The sequence below is a fragment of the Trachemys scripta genome, chromosome 2, assembly GCF_013100865.1.
Source record: "Trachemys scripta elegans isolate TJP31775 chromosome 2, CAS_Tse_1.0, whole genome shotgun sequence".
Lineage (NCBI taxonomy): Eukaryota > Metazoa > Chordata > Testudines > Emydidae > Trachemys > Trachemys scripta.
In genome coordinates this window covers 241,411,429-241,428,277 of record NC_048299.1, presented here as the reverse complement: position 1 = coordinate 241,428,277, position 16,849 = coordinate 241,411,429, and the positions used below count along the sequence as shown (strand labels likewise).

The following is a 16,849-nucleotide window of genomic DNA, read 5'->3' as shown; positions in this document are numbered from 1 at the left end:
TTTACTCCTCCTCATAACACAAGAACTAGGGGTCATCAAATGAAATTAATAGGCAGCAGGTTTAAAACAAACAAAAGGAAGTATTTTTTCATACAACGCACAGTCAACCTGTAGAATTCCTTGTCAGAGGATGTTGTGAAGGCAAAGACTACAACAGGGTTCAAAAAAGAACTAGATAAGTTCATGGAGGATAGGTCCATCAATGGCTATTAGCCAGGATGGGCAGGGATGGTGTTCCCAGCCTCTGTTTGCTCATAGTCTATGAGTCTATGAGTGTTTGCCAGAGGCTGGGAATGGGCGACAGGGGTTGGATCACTTGGTGATTACCTGTTCTGTCCATTACCTCTGGGGCACCTGGCATTGGCCATTGTCGGAAGACAGGATTCTGGGCTAAATGGACTTTTGGTCTGACCCAGTATGGCTGTTCTTATGTCTTATGATAAAATATGCTGTTATTACTCAAAACAAAAATGCCTTGAGCAAAACAAAACAGAGATACATCCAGGAACTCACACTTACTTTATCCACATCATGAGTTCTACTGTATCTGAGTCATAAAATTCTTGCAGTTCTGAAAGCTCTGTCATTATCCTAGGAAAATACTGAAGAAAATAAACAGAAGTTTATTACATACCATGGTAAGCCCAATGGGATCTCTCAAACATTGTAACTTTAAATATAGCAATAAGAGTAATCTGTAGTCTTTACAGTCACAAAAGAAATATTGCTGCAGATGATCAATTAAAGTCTAATAAAACTGTTCTATATTTTGGTCCAAATTCAATGGTTTAGTACCATAAACTCCAAAGGATTTACACAAGGAGTGAATCTGACCCCTTATATTAAAAAAACAAACAAAACCACAAACTTTTTCCCTTTGGTTTTCGAGACAGTAACTTGAAGCATACAATAGTAAACTAAATCGCAGTTGTCCCTCTACAAAGGGTAATAGTAGGTCTAACAATACTATGTAATTTAATCTAGTAATGCATTTTATTGAAGTGTCCTTCTGTTTCTCAAATGACCCCAACGCAATTCTCCTCAGTATAAAATTATGGAAGTTTCTGAGAGAAAATTATTATAACATCTGGATCTTTTTAACATTTTGCAACTTTTCCCCCCCTTTCCTTCAGTTCAGTTCTATGGTATAATGACACAAACTTCTTAAACTGGATTTGTAACATATAGAGCCCTTTAGGTGTCCAAACCCTTAAAACAGTTTTGTTAGAACAATTTGAAGTACAGAATTCCCCAGTCATTGAACAAGTTTTATTTACTGTAAATAGATTTATATCTGATAACATTTTAAAGCCATTATAGCTTCCCAGAGAGCCAACTTAAATGCACTGGCAGCATATGTGAAGTCAGAAGATGTGTAAAGAAAGTCTTACTCTACTGCTATACATACATCATATCAGAACGTCAATAATAAACCATTTGAATCAGATGTTCATACCTTATCACTAAGGGACCATCGTGATCTAGTCTGATGTCCCGCACATTGCAGGCCACAGAACCACACCCATCCACTTCTGTAATAAACCCCTAACCTCTGGCTGAGATACTGAAGTCCTCAAATCATGGTTTAAAGACATCAGGTTACAGAGAATTTACCATTTACAGATTTAAAACTGCAAGTGACCCATACCCCATGTTGCAGAGGAAGGCAAAAAAACCCTAGGGCAGTGGCTCTCAACCATTCCAGACTACTGTACTCCTTTCAGGAGTCGGATTTGTCTTGCGTATCCGCAAGTTGCACCTCACTTAAAAAAAACTACTTGCTTACAAAACCAGACATAAAAATACAAAATGTCACAGCACGCTATTACTGAAAACGTGCTCACTTTCTCATTTTTACCATATAATTATAAAATAAATCAATTGGAATACAAATACTGTACTTACACATCAGTATATAGAGCAATATAAACAAGTCATTCATTGTCTGTATGAAATTTTAGTAAAACTAGGCAAATGTCTAGATGAATTGATGTACCCCCTGGAAGACTTGTGCATACCCTCGGGGTACACATACCCCTGATTAAGAACCACTGCCCTAAGGTCTCTGCCAATCTGACTCAAGGGAAAATTCCTTCCCGCTTCCAATATGGTGATCAGTTAGACCCTGAGCATGCAGCCAAGACTCATCAGGCAGATACCTGGGAAAAAATTCTCTGTTGTAACAGAGCCCTCCCTATCTAGTGTCCCATCTCCAGCTGTTGGGGATTTTTGCCCTTGCAGTCGCCGATGGGTCACATGCCATTGTAGGCAGTCCCATCATGCCATTTCCTCCATAAACTTATCAAGCTCAGTCTTGAAGCCAGTTAGGTTTTTTGCCCTCCCTGCTCCCCTTGGAAGGCTGTTCCAGAACTTAACTCCTCGGTTAGAAACCATCACCTAATTTTGAGCCTAAACTCATTGATGGCCAGTTTATATCCATTTGTTCTTGTGTCCATGTCATCTCAATACAGAGAAGAACTATAATTTTCAGATACTTTTGCCATTTACAAACTTAAATTTTAACAACTATTCACTCTGTAATATAACACCCGTTAAAAGAGCAATCTGATCCCTGTATAATGTCTATTTAACAAAAGCTCACTATTGTAATGATTGTTTTGTTTTTGATATTTACATGGCAACGATTTATAAACCTTTTAACACTTCCTACATAAATAAATTGTTTAAAACAATTAAGTATTTAGAAATAGCCTTTCTGAACTATTGCAATATGGAATTGAACTTTTTTTTTTTAAATCAGGACACATCTATGTAAGTGCCTAAATGGTATCCTTTACTGTAGTATTTGAACATCTAGACTATTTCTACGTAAGGTTCTAAACTAAGAATTCCATTTCTTGTTGACAGGAGCTTTTCAGATAAAGCACTTGCAACTGCCTTCTGTAATTCTACTTCCAACTTATCTAACTGCCTCTCAGTGAAAACACACATGGGATGACATACTCTTAAAAATGTTCCAATGTTTTACTTTTGCAATATTTTCTCTGTAGAATCACTTTACTTTATAAATCCAAAATTTAAATGAATGTGTTTGTCTTCAGCCAACAGACTAATGCATGTTTTAATTGCACCAGCCACAATTGTTATGTATCCTTGTACATACAACTATATATGATTTTATTTGCTGCTTTTAAAGAACTGTGTTCACTAGAGCACACTTCACAGAGGCACTATCTTCTCTCACCAGCAAGACATTACTTATACTGTGCCTACAATGAACCCTTAAAATACTCTTTTTCTTACCTCTTTCCACAAGCTGAAACCTATTATACTTGGAACTGCCATACTCAGAATGAGAGCCTAGAATATTTAAAACAAAAACAAACAAACAAAAAAGATTACTGATTGCTCCTTTATTCTCCACACATGGAATCTGGGATATTTACTGTTTGTGCCTAAAAACTGAAACACAAGGTGGGAGAGGTTACCAATATCTTTTATTGGACCTTATCTCTCTAATATTCTGGGACCAAAACATATACAACAACCCTGCACATCTAAAAGCGGTCAGCTATAATAGAACGAGTCTCAGACATGAACATTAAACGACATTTGGACAAATTCTGCAGTTCTTAATCAAGCAAAACTCAATATGAATGAACAGGATTTTACTTGATTAAAATCTGCAGAATTTGGCTCACTGTAACTTTAGTAGTATTGGGTCTGAATAGTTTATTCTTCAAGTAACAGTGATGAAGTGCATACATGAGCTGGCGAAGGAAGCAAGAGTGAACAGGTTCTCTCTCACTAACGTGATCAAGAGAAAGAAAAAAAGAAAGAATGAAAAGTGTAATTCAATTCCCTTTAACCATATTTATTCTCTCATTCAGAATCCCAGTATTAATACAAAAGAACAGCCTATTATACAGCACAGCAGCATTTCAGCTAATCAACCTCGTCTTGCAAAGAAGGAGTAGTATAACACTGTTTTGGTAATTTCTAGTAATGAATGTATGCAAAGCAATCTATTGACAATTAAAACTGCAGTAGATCAGTTAATTGCATGCACAAAATAAAACATGAAATAGAAACAAATAGATGTTCTTACATAACCTGGTATCAACTACATTACCACTGGAAGAACTGCCTTGGCAATTCTTACAGAGTACTACTGCTTAGCATTTACATAGCAAGTGACATGTCCAAGGCATTGTACAAACATTCAATAAATAATTATTCCTCAGAGCACCCTTGAATCAGGTAACTGGATATGATCCCCATTTTATGGAATGGTAAAATGTGGCAGAAAAGAGATGTGATTTACCCAAGGCCACTCATCACATCAGTGGTAGAGCTGGGATTACAACAGAAGTGGTCCTGATTCCCACTGCAGCATTTATCCCTCTTAAACCCTGATTAGAGGCTGTAGCATAAACATGAGCAGACAAATGGTCTCAACAAACCTTATATGAATAATCCCAGCCATTGTTTAGTTTGACAATTTTTCAATCTTTCCCGACAATTAAATATACATTTGTCCAGGCTGCCCTATTTTTCTAACCTTAAATGTTTCTTTAGAATTCCCAATTACTCATCACTTGTAAAAGAGATGTACTCATTAGCTATAACAACTACCACTAACGGCTAAAAATAACTGGTAATGATGACTCACCAGCAATATTGGGTGTACAGCTCTCAGTCGAAGCCATTTGAAAAGCGTTATCCAAAGCTCAGGGGAGCATACACCAAATGCTGCAAGCATACACATATAGGGAGTCCACAGGTACTTTATGCTGGGAAACACCACAAAAATCCAAAGATGAGACATTGCACAGATTGTATTCAGACTCCAGACACAAACACACACCTGTCTCTAAAATTTATTTGGCTAACAGTCTGGAAAATGCCATTGTTCTAGTCTAAACAGCATTACATATAGTGTCATAAGAATAAATGTCCAGAATATCTTTTTAAACTGCTTTGCTGTTGCTTGACATGTCAAAACACACATCTCATGATGTTCTAAACAGACAATGAGATGGAGTAGAGGTCTTTTCCATTTCTAGTTTCCATGATACACCATGAATAAGGCCCTACTTAATTTGCAATATTTTGGAAATTGCGGCTTCTGTGATATTAGACTTTCAGTGCAATTTTGACAGTGGGAGCCCCGGGCTCCTGACAGCAAATAATCGTGGAAAAGTAATAATGGACCTTATTACCACAAATAGGTCGATTATTACTTTTCCACAATTTTCATGGCTTGTCCACAACTCAGCAGCAATTATTGGACAATCATCCCACGATTCAAGAATGGCCTTAACCATGAACTACCTGGTGCATCAAAAAATTACATAAGATTTCAATGGCACATACGAATTTAAAAAGAATGCTAGCACAGCAGCTGAATTTGAAGACCAACGGGGGAATGATTAAAAATTTGTTCCAATTAACTTCTCAGATTTATGCTGGGAAAACCCAAGAAAATGGGTTCAAGAAACCAAAGACACTTAGGCATAGTCTACTTTTTTTTTGTTGGAGATATATGGCAAAGCTCACTCACCTATTTCTTAGAGTAATTAGTAGTGTTGTATGTCAAATGGGTTTCAGAGAAGAATGAGGGAGGGGGACAATTTGGACAACTTCTAAAAGGGTGACTAAAGTACCATGTCCAGTTAGTAATATTTTGCCACTTTCAAAACAGAAATATCAATATAAAACTTACTCTTCCAACATCATTGCAAGAGAACCCATTAACATTGTGTGGATTACATGATAAGCTATCTCTGGCCTCTCTCCAATTCGGCCATCGTCAAGTGTAATTTTTTCTTTGAGTGGTTCACCACTGCAGTTGGAAGAAAATGAAACAGCATTTATCTCACACAGTGTCTCAAGCTGTGATATCTACAAAAAACTTGACAACAGCTAGGCCACTGGTGTGCCGATACCACTATCTATCATGCTGACCAATATTGTCTTATTGTTTCCTTGTACCCCCTGTCCATCTGTCTTTATTTATCTTCTGTCTCTTGTCTTGTACTCAGATTGTAAGCTCTTTGGGGGCAGGGACTGTCTATGTTCTGTGCTTGTCTGGCTCCATGGCTTGGTCCATGATTAGGGCTCCTAGGCACTACGATAACACAAATAATAAATAACTTTAATAGAGAATCTAATTCAAGAGTAAGAAGGCTTCACACACGTAACTATTCTGCACTGAAGTATGCTGTACTTAAGCTAAACCATGCTTTGTCACATTATTAGCCCAACTACAAGCTGTAGAATCAGTGAAACTGCACCTATAATTTGAGGACAGAAAAAAGGATGGAAGACAGTTCAATCTCATCATTACAGATCCTAGTAGTATCAGATTTAGGTTGCTATCTTGCAAATATAAAACAAATCCATTCACCAACTTGGAAGGTGAGGGGTGGAATGGGAAGGAATAGATTTTATTCAATCATAAAATTATTTTAAGCTACATCACAATAATAAACTTAATTGTGACAAAATGGAGAACTAAGACTATTAATACTTCACAATCAAAAAATAATTTTTGGACTTTTTTTAGATTTTCCAAAAAAGAGTTTTGTTGGATAAATTGAAGTCACTGCTTGTCACAAAGTTGTCATGATTATTACGAGTGAAAATCAATCTGAAGAATGAGAAAATTAAAACTGACAAAATCATCATGCATCAAAGCTGATTACTTGTTACAAATCTCAGGGGAAACAACTTTCCAATAAATATGGCATAATCTTCATCTCCTAAAAGTCTGACAGATTTTGAAAAATCCACTCTCATCTTTACCCCTCACAAGTGGGAAGCTTGACCTGGCATAGGAGGGAATCTATACCTTTCATTACAGTCAGCATAATGTAAACTCTTCAGAAACGAGTAAGGTAATTTTCTAGCACTTAAGATTCCAAAGATAAACTTCTATATTAGGACCTATGCAGCGGTGCCATTCTAAGCCTGCAGACAGTTCCATTGCCTCTTCTACTGTTCACAGTTTTACCAAGCAAAAACAGATTCAAACTAAGGGTATGTTTACACTGTATTCAAGGGATTTGACTGCAGCATGTGTAAGCACACCTGGGTTAGCTTTGTTTGAGCTAGCTCACTAAAAATAGCAGTGTAGCTGCAACAGCATAAGTGGTGGTATGAGCTAGACACTTGAGTGTGTACCCAGGCGGGCTTGTACTCTGGTGGCTAACCCATGCAACTGCCCACCCTGCCCTGATTTCAGTGCTATTTTTAGTGAGCCATCTCAATCAAAGCAAGCTCAGGTATGCCTACATCTGCTGCAATCACTCACACACACACACACACACACGCGCGTGCATGCAGTGAAGACATACTCAAAGAAGACACTAGTCAGTTTCATTGGTTCTTTTTAGAATCCTGTGGGCCATAGTGAAACAAAGGAATCAGGTCAGTTTTACTCTACTGCTTGGCTCTCAGCAGCAGAAGACGCAGGAGATCAAGCCCAAAAAATACAGAGGAGAGGCCGACTACTGGAGATCTTCTCCATTCCTCCACCTTATTCATGGCAGCCAGGAGGCTGTGGTGAAGACAAATACTAGAGAAACATGAATCCTCTTGCAGCAGAAACACACTAGTCAGAGGCTGACACATAAGAAGCTCTTAGAAGGATCCAGGCCTCCTCTCTTCTGGCAGCAAGGGTGGGTGATGTACTACCTCTCAGGGAATTATCTATGGAGCCCTCTTCCACTCATATTTGCTATCAAGCTATCGCTAAATTCATAAATGTTTTATACAGTTTTAAACCCTGGTCTATCAGAAGATTACAACTAACCCTTCATATATAATTTCATAATCCTCAAATTAGCTGTATAAAAATAAGTGATAAAAAATAAACCACTTACCTAATTCTCCTAAAAATGACTTGAGTTACAGAAGAAAGGCAGATAATTAATACTAAAATATAAAAAGGCAATAGAGATGACTGAGTTAGCCGCAAAAAAAAGTCTTGAGATGGTGTCTGAAGGGATTCTTGACAAAGAAGCCAGTTCACTGTAAAGTTTCTAGTAAGGTAGAAATATCACATATAAAAAGAAATTATTAGCTTATCTGCTCAGCTGAATCCAAATTAATATATTTCCTCCCCAATAACAATTTTTTTTCAAATATATAATGGTTTTGCAAGCATGCTTTTTTTTTTTTTTTTTAAATCAGCTCATAAACTCATCCTTGAAATGTATATTTGGTGATCTGAAAAGAGCAGGTTATAACATTTTATAAGCACTTCTGTACAGGGAAAAATCCATTTCTAAAAACTTCATTCTGGGGAATCACAAAGTACTTCACAGATATCAATGAATTAAACCTAATGACTTATTCTTGGGGAAAGGAAGTGTGTTTATCCCCATTTCACAGAGAAGGAAACTGAAAGCTGAGCTAGTTTATCAAAGATCACATAGGTAGCTTACAGCAGAGCCAAGAAAAGAACATGGAATTCCCAAGTTCCAGTCCTGGGTCTTAATCACTTGACAATCCTTCCTTCCTCTCACAAAAGAGTTCAACTAGAGAACTGAGAAAGTCTAGTCTTTAATTTATGTACTGCTAGAAATCAATATCCTCTACTGGAATGTAAAACTGATGATGTAAATGATGCACTGAATTTGTCCATGTCTTCATCTCCTGTATCTTTACTAGGACTTCTTACCCACTTTCTTCTCCTCCCTCTTTTCTTCTTTTTGCATCTACTCTAGAGAATCAAACCATTTTCAATCAATGTGTCTGGACAGAACCAGTTTAAGGATGAACAGTGCACTGTGTCCACATTAGTGGGCACTAGTGATAAGTCACTTTAACAACTCTTATGCCGCAATCCCATGTCCCCTCTAGTTTTGTTCCAAACAAATTTAGTTGCACTGTCATCTTGGTACCTATCCCACAGTTTCCAGCGCTGTTCCCAGAAGCATGGATTGTGAGAGATTTTAACAGGCCTTCTAAGATAACCTCAAGAGAGACAGGAAATTGTGAGAGTACAGATCAAGCTCCCATAATTCTAAAGGGAAGTTTCACAATTATCCGGGAGGACTCTCATCCATTTGTCTCAATTACTGATTTAAGGGGAGTAACTCCATGTCTTAAAAGTGAAATAATCCAATCACTGTAAAAAGTCTCATATACAGATCTCTAACACACCTGTTAGTTGAGATAAAACCAAAATCCTGACAAAATATAGCCATTAAAGACCCTTTCTGGAGCTTTCAGGAAAAATAGGAATGTTAATCACTGTGTCTTGGCTAAGTTTATTACATTCTGCCTTCCTAAAATTCCCAAAGAAATTTCAGTTGTATGTAATGGTATTCTTTACTTCCTGTCCTGAAATGCTGTGAAGTCATTTTGTACAGAGGCAAGTGCATTTCAGTGGAGATGGTAGAACTTCCTGTACAGAGTTTGTAAACATTGGCCTCAGGTGCTAGGAGCTCTCAGAGTCCAACAAAGTGCATATTTCAATATCATTATTTATGTCTCATCTAAGATATTCTAGAATATCTGCAGTGATGATGCCTGTCATTGGCTCTGGTACTCTAGTTCCCTGCCCAATTATTATGGTTAAGAACACATTTTTAATATCCAGCCCTACCATTTTCTTCTCACCTTAAGGATTACTGCGCTTTGTCTTACAATCTTCCAAAACTTTCAATAATTCCCTCCGTTTACTTACAAAAATACGTTTGAGGTAACAATACTCATTGCTGATGCCATCTCTCTCTCTCTCCAGAGTCTTCCCCTTTCTAGACTATATGAATTTAGCTCCATGGTTTCCCATCATCGTCTTAGTCTCCCACTATTAATAGAGTATGTCTACACTACCCGCCGGATGAGTGGGCAGTGATCGATCCAGCGGGGATCGATTTATCGAGTCTAGTCTAGACGCGATAAATCGACCCCCAAGCCTTCTCCCGTCGACTCCTGTACTCCAGTGCACGAGAGGTGCAGGCAGAGTTGGTGGGGGAGCGGCAGCAGTCGACTCACCGCGGTGAAGACACCACAGTAAGTCAATCTAAGTACGTCGACTTCAGCTGCACAGCTTAGATCGATCCCCCCCGCTGCCCTCCCAGTGTAGACCAGGACTTAGAAATATTAGTTAGAAGTAGGATGTTTTCAGGCCTCTCTGATGCAGAGTTTAAATATTAAAAAAGACAAACCAGAAACTTTTACCCTTGCTGCAGGAAGTGGCACTGAAGTGCTACAGAATTCCAGAAATCCCAAGCACATCCTGTATGTGCCAAATTTCTAAAGTTTTTTTTTAAAAAATAAGGTAAAAAATTAGTTTCTAAGTTCTCCTACAAAATGTTAGGAGCATCTGCATTTAAATGCTTGTATTTTTCAAAGTAATTTCAAAATTCTATGCATTTTAGACAGCTGTAAATAAATAGCTCAAACTTACTTAGTTGTGTTTAATCCAAATTTTACTTCAAGGAACTTCAACACATGCTCATTTTCTTTATGGGGAACAAAAGTCTGAAAAAAAATTAAGCGAAGATAACTAAGTAGCACCTGTAACATAGCCTTCTTTTCCTTCAGATTACAAAACAGTGCAGGGAATAACAACACACCCCAAAAATATAGTTAAAACCAAGCTGTTATCAGTTCAGGAATTTCATAATACAGTAAAATCTCATTTAAATAAATTTTGCTTAGTGTTTCCCAGAAGGTTGTATACTCTTCACTTCATTCAGGTTCTCCAAATGGAGAGGAGAGTGAAGAATTGCCAGCCAGCTTCCACCAGACCAGCCACCAGCAGGGTGAAAGCTGCAAACTGGGTATAATCCCAGCAGAGAGCAAACCAAAGAGGATGGTAATTGACTCCCCTAGTCAACAGAGCCCTGGTTTAACCAAAAGCTGTGGGTGTATCAGATACCTTCAAATAAACTATATCCCTTAGCATTCACACTCTTTTCTTAACTCACTTTGCTCTGGCTCGATAATTCAGCTCATGCATTTTACAAAATCAGCCAATTTTTCTGTGGCTCCAAGAGCATAAAACCCACGCTTAATGCAGCAAGCAAAGGAAAGCATTTGAGTGTTCTCTCATAAATCTTGTGAGTATTGACTTTTTTTTTTTTCCAATCTATCTTAAGTAATACAAACCAAGAAGAATTTGGGAGGGAGGGAGTGCAGGAAGTTTTTTTTTAAAAAAAGGCCTTGACTTAGAAGAGGTACTTAATCACGAAAACATAAGGCTAAGTGAAAGCAAAATCCCATTGTCTAATCCCAGCCCCTGATGACTCCCACTAAGACAGATTCTCCCTTCCCGAGTTCCAGATGAAAATGAAAATTAATGTCTATCTTAAAATGTTTCACACCTATTTCTGGTTGCTGGCTCTTTTCCCTAGGTTAGAACATCATTTTAAAATCTGAATGCTTGCCCCATTCACACTGGCCAGCCAAGCCATAACAGACATTGTGCTTGAGGCACATTTATTAAACAATTTAAAATATGATTCACAGACTGTTTCTATGACAGAGTAGACTGGGTTTAGGTTCAACCCAAGTGTTATTTTGGATAAAAATGCTTGAGTTATGAGAGGCAACTACATATTTTCACTGTGTTCACATTTATATTAGTGCTGTCAAACGATTAAAAAATAATCGCAATTAATCAAGAGATTAAAAAATAGCTCGATTAATCAGTTTTAAAATCACACTATTAAACAATAATAGAATACCAATTTAAATTTATTATAAATATTTTTGGATATCTTTCTACATTTCCAAATATATTGATTTCAATTACAACACAGAATACAAAGTGTACAGTGCTCACTTTATTTTATTATTTTTGATTACAAATGTTTACACTGTAAAAAAGATAAACAAAAGATACAGTATTTTTCCATTCAGTTAACAGTGCCATGCGAACACCTGTTCTCACTTCAGGTGACATTGTAAATAAAAAGCGGGCAGCATTATCTCCTGTAAATGTAAACAAACTTGTTTGTCTTAGCAAGGGGCTGAACAAGAAGTAGGACTTAGTGGATGTGTAGGCTCTAAAGCAGTGGTGGACAACCTGTGGCCTGTCAGGGTAATCCGCTGGCAGGCCGTGAGACAATTTGTTTACATTGACTGCCGCAGGCACCGCCATCCGCAGCTCCCATTGGCCGGGAACGATGAACCGCGGCCACTGGGAGCTGCGGGCAGCCGTGCCTGCGGCGGTCAATGTAATCAAACTGTCTTGCAGCCCGCCAGCGGATTACCCTGATGGGCCACATGCTGCCTGCAGGCCGCAGAGTGCCCACCACTGCTCTAAAGTTTTACATTGTTTTGTTTTTGAGTCCCATTATTAATATATATACACACACACACACACACACACACACATACATACACACACATAATTCTACATATGTAAGTTGCACTTTCACACTAAAGAGATTGCACTACAGTACTTGTATGAGGTGAACTGAAAAATACTATTTATTTTATCTTTTTTATAGTGCAAATATTTGTAAAAAAAATAATATAAAGTGAGCACTGTACACTTGGTATTCTGTGTTGTAATTGAAATCAATACATTTGAAAATGTAGAAAATCATCCACATTTATAATAAATTTAAATTGGTATTTTATTATTGTTTAACAATGTGATTAAACTGCAATTAATCAAGACTTTTTTTAATCTAGTTAATTTGTTTTGCATTAATCGTTTGAGTTAACTGTGAATAATTGACCGCCCTAATTTGTAAATTTCCCCTGTAAAACAAAAGTGGCTAAAGATTTAATTCTTCCATTTTCCAGTAACCTAGTTCAACAACAGCTTCACAGGATAAGCATCATTTGAAAAGATTTTTTTGCTAAGATTACTTTTATAAAGACATAACTGCATCCCTCCCTATAGGACATCAACAAATTAAATGTCTCTTTCTAAAGGTAAATCTTACCTTCAGTAAGAAATTCATTGTCACTGATATCGTAAATACCAAGTAAAAGTACATTATTTTTAGCATCCTTGAAATAAATGTGCCCTTTTTCATATTCATCTGCAAAAATAAATATTTAAAAATGTGAATTATTTGGAGTTCAGTGTAAACAACAAAAACTACACACCGATTCAGAAAACGATATCCCAATTACCTGAAGGCATTTAGAGAGCATTAAAGCTGCTACAAGGCTTAGTAATGGAGATACTAATAAAGCTGGATTTTCAAACTGTAAGAGATATCCCAGGAACAGGGAGAACAGATAGATTTTGTACACTTCATGCACCTGTTGGGAAAAAAAATAAAAATAAAACAAATCTATAGTTCATACCTTGTTTACAAAACAGTGGAACAACTACAAGTGAAAGAAATTTGTGAATCCTTTTACTGCACAATCCTAAGAATTCAGTATTTTGTTTTCTATTGCAAAAATTGCTTGTATAGTGTAAAATGTAAACAGTGTTGCCCTGCTAACCTGACGCTGACGAAGACAGACTTTGGCTAAACACCCATCCTCCCATCCAGAGATATCAGAAAGTACATTTCTACTCTGAAAGGTAGCTATGTAAAAGCAATGTTGGTGGGGTTCCATAATTATCGCTCAGTGACTCCATAGCACATTTGTAAAAGTGCATGACTAAACGGCTATGTTTTACGAGATACCTTTTTTTCTTCCACTTCACTTGCATATCACCTTACCATGTCACACTACTTAGAATGATCACATTTAGGTACTGCAACTTGCTACCATTACTTACCTCTGGGTAAACAGAATCCAGCAATTCTGATACTTACAATTCTTTATGTATATGCAAATATACAGTGAAAGAATTTACAATGTGCATTTTAAAATATAGTGGTTTCTTCAATAGACCAGCAATATTGCCCCATCAGTTTGGGACTAAAGCATGTAAGGGTTGGTGTGCATAACTTGTTCCCCACTGTGGGGAAATGGAAAGGAAGCTAATTTTTTGATGTAAGTCACTCTGTATTTGGGGAGGGGGAGTTTGTTTACTTTTGTGGGTTTTTTTGAAATCTGGAAGGCACACACATACCATGCTGAGGGGTACAGTACAAGAACCTAAATAAAAGATTGAATATAAAAATGAATAATCATTGTTAGAGTAGCTCCAAACTTTAAATATTTCCCCTACTGAACCTCCTGTTTACATAAGTTATCCAGCCGTACAGGCTGCTTAACCAACTATAGGGGAGAATCATTCAGTGCAAAGTGAGTTTCCAGTACTACAGAGCCAGCAGACAAGCCCCTAGGCACCTCCCCTCCCTGCTGCCACACACAAAGGAAAAGGGGACGTGACCAGAGCAAAGCAGATGTGGCTGTACACTAATTCATGGCAACAGTCCAGGCCCCACTTTTTTTTTCTTTTTGTTGGGGGGGGGGGGGGCGGGGAGAGAAGTGTTACAACCAGTGAGTCTTAGAGCAGCCCTCAGGCTCTCCTAAGCCTCAAATTGCTCTATGTCAGAAGACCAGGCCCCGCCAACCCCTGATCCCCAGAAGACGAGAATGTAAAGATGAGCTTAAAGCCACTTTATTCTCATGACTAGTGTTATGTGCACTTTAACTGGACTCCAGGTTTGGCTCTAACTCACAAACAGAGATAATCTATGCCCTTTGGAGTTTGTGGAAACAAAACATTGCAGTTACTGTAGTTGTTTAATTCAAGTTTCTAACAAACAATCAATAGTTTGAAGAGTCATAATACCTTATCTGTCTGCACAAGGGCAAAGCTGTCCAGCAGTAAGAGAGACACAGCCTGGACAAACAGCAGATAATGACTGTACTCCCACATCATCATGAAAGTATATGTTGAAGCACTCACCAAAAGGTAGCAAAACCTCTAAGGAAACACAGAAGAACATTAATTTAATTATCATGTATTTCTGCCATAAGAAAAATTGAGAGATAATTAAAACAAAAATCAGTTCACTAGTAATGTAAATTGTTTCTTTAAAGAATTAAAATACTAAACTAAGAGTTCATAATTTTCTCAGAAGGGAGTTTCATTTTCTTTGCACTGGATGGTGGGGGTGGGCATGGTAAGGGGTCTTAATATTATTGATAAGCAGCTAATTTTTAGTTAGCTGAATTCTTCTTTTCCCCAGTTTAGTCTTATTCAGTGAGGAGAGAAGAGGTCATATTTGAAGCAGTCAAAATCATATGAGACATGTCAGAAGAAATTACCAACCTAGACAAAGGACAGGAAGAGGTATCTACCACCATATTTCCGACTCCCTGAATAGTGAGGAAAGAACCAAATTCTCTATAACCTTATGCAGCCAAAAAAAGCTCAAAAAACAACCCCCCCACACAACTTTTGACAAATTTCAAAAGTGAGAGAATTGGAGGCATTAGTACAAGGTTGATTCCAAAACTGTTCCCCTCAATCACCATGGTAACATTAGAGGACAGGGGAATATTCACTTTGCAGTGAAACTAAAGTACCAGGTGTACTCCAGATGGCTGCTTTGCAAAAAGCAAACAATTTTTTCTCTTCTTTTTCTGCCTAGAAAGACAATAAGGTGACAAAGGTGTAACTACTTTGGAGCACATTTCTACTAGTTGCATTTTGTTAAGAAAGTACTTATGTTTTACCTCAGCAGAAGAATTTATGTTGTTTTTTAAATAGCCCGTAAGAGCTGCAACTTGACATGCAAAATATGGCAATGCCCAATTTTCCCTTAAAGGAATGGAGTAGTCGATTCTTGTTGTATCTGTCCTAAAACAAAGCGTAGAAGAACAAAACAGAACTATTAAGTTGCTTATGGAATAAAAATATTATGGGAAACCAATTCTGGTTATCATAGATATTTTATTAGCAAACCATTCCTGTTACTGGTGTTTTAATACACTGCATTGTTTACTGGAAACAAAAAGCTATTTTACTATTGGTAAAAGTCACAAGTTTAACATAGTCAAAATGGAGGGACTTAAAATCTTTATTCAGCTATAAGTATTCTACCACTTTATGCATATGAATAGTCAATAGGACTACTCAGATGACTAAGGTTTGTAGGTCAGGGCCCGTAAGGGTGCCTTTCACATTAAGATGAAGTATGGTTTATGGCAGAGAGAATAGATACTTTACAACTATTACGCAATATACTTTTTAGACAAGTACTTTCTCAACTGCTTAAAACATATCTGCATGATGTCTCGGGAGTCATGTAACATTACCAAACAGCAATCCAGCACCTGTTGATCATCTGCCTACTTTTGAGACTTTTACTGACAAAATGGAGATTACTGATTGATGGAGCGCAAAGACCAAAAAAACAGTAGGATTTTCTTATAAATAGTGACTGAACAGCTTCCACACAACTTGAGTCACAGGGTAACATTTTCAAAAATGCCTAAATAATATGAGTGCCTAAGTCCCACCTAGGAACCTACATCCCACTGACTTTCAGTGAAATTTATGCTTCTAAGTGCCTAAGTCACTTTTGAAAATTGGATTTAGGCTCCTAAATCGTTTAGGCACTTGAAAAAAATGTTACCCCTATCTAATTTTTGCCTCTCCAGATACCCTCACAGTGGTCCATTCAGAGCTCGGTATCCACTTTTGCTTTCAATTTCCAAAGTTGTTTAATTTTGCTTGCTCATGGAAAAAAATACAGATTATTCACCACTACCATTTCCTTTTCTACTTCATGTACTTCAGCCAACCAGCTAATGAACAGCATTTTTATTTGCTGATCACAGCCTGAACAGTGATGACTTTATACCTTTCCTCAAAGAAAGTGCTCTTCAACATGTTCAACTTAAATTCAGCAGGACCCCGTTTATCTGATCTAATTAAGACCAGGTCCAGATTGGATAATCAAAAATTCGGATAATCTGGAGAATGGGAAAGTGTGTGGCTGGAGTGCCATCTAGTGGCCATAGAAGAGATTGCCCGTTTCTGGACCTGTGT

The 16,849-nt window shown here is 37.5% G+C and overlaps 1 protein-coding gene across 4 annotated transcripts in view; it reads right to left on the bottom strand.

The window, feature by feature from the left end:
• The window catches only part of DPY19L4 (dpy-19 like 4), a 46,576-nt gene that overhangs the window by 16,691 nt on the left and 13,036 nt on the right, over positions 1-16,849 (bottom strand). For all 4 annotated transcript variants that reach the window (XM_034763303.1, XM_034763304.1, XM_034763306.1 and 1 more), the window contains exons 7-16: positions 15,532-15,655; positions 14,642-14,776; positions 13,072-13,203; positions 12,879-12,977; positions 10,385-10,458; positions 7,848-8,006; positions 5,687-5,806; positions 4,634-4,754; positions 3,265-3,321; positions 520-602 (exon numbers count right to left, since the gene is read on the bottom strand). In XM_034763303.1, the coding sequence (XP_034619194.1) occupies positions 520-602; positions 3,265-3,321; positions 4,634-4,754; positions 5,687-5,806; positions 7,848-8,006; positions 10,385-10,458; positions 12,879-12,977; positions 13,072-13,203; positions 14,642-14,776; positions 15,532-15,655 (1,104 nt within the window). The remainder of the gene's footprint in view (positions 1-519; positions 603-3,264; positions 3,322-4,633; positions 4,755-5,686; positions 5,807-7,847; positions 8,007-10,384; positions 10,459-12,878; positions 12,978-13,071; positions 13,204-14,641; positions 14,777-15,531; positions 15,656-16,849) is intronic.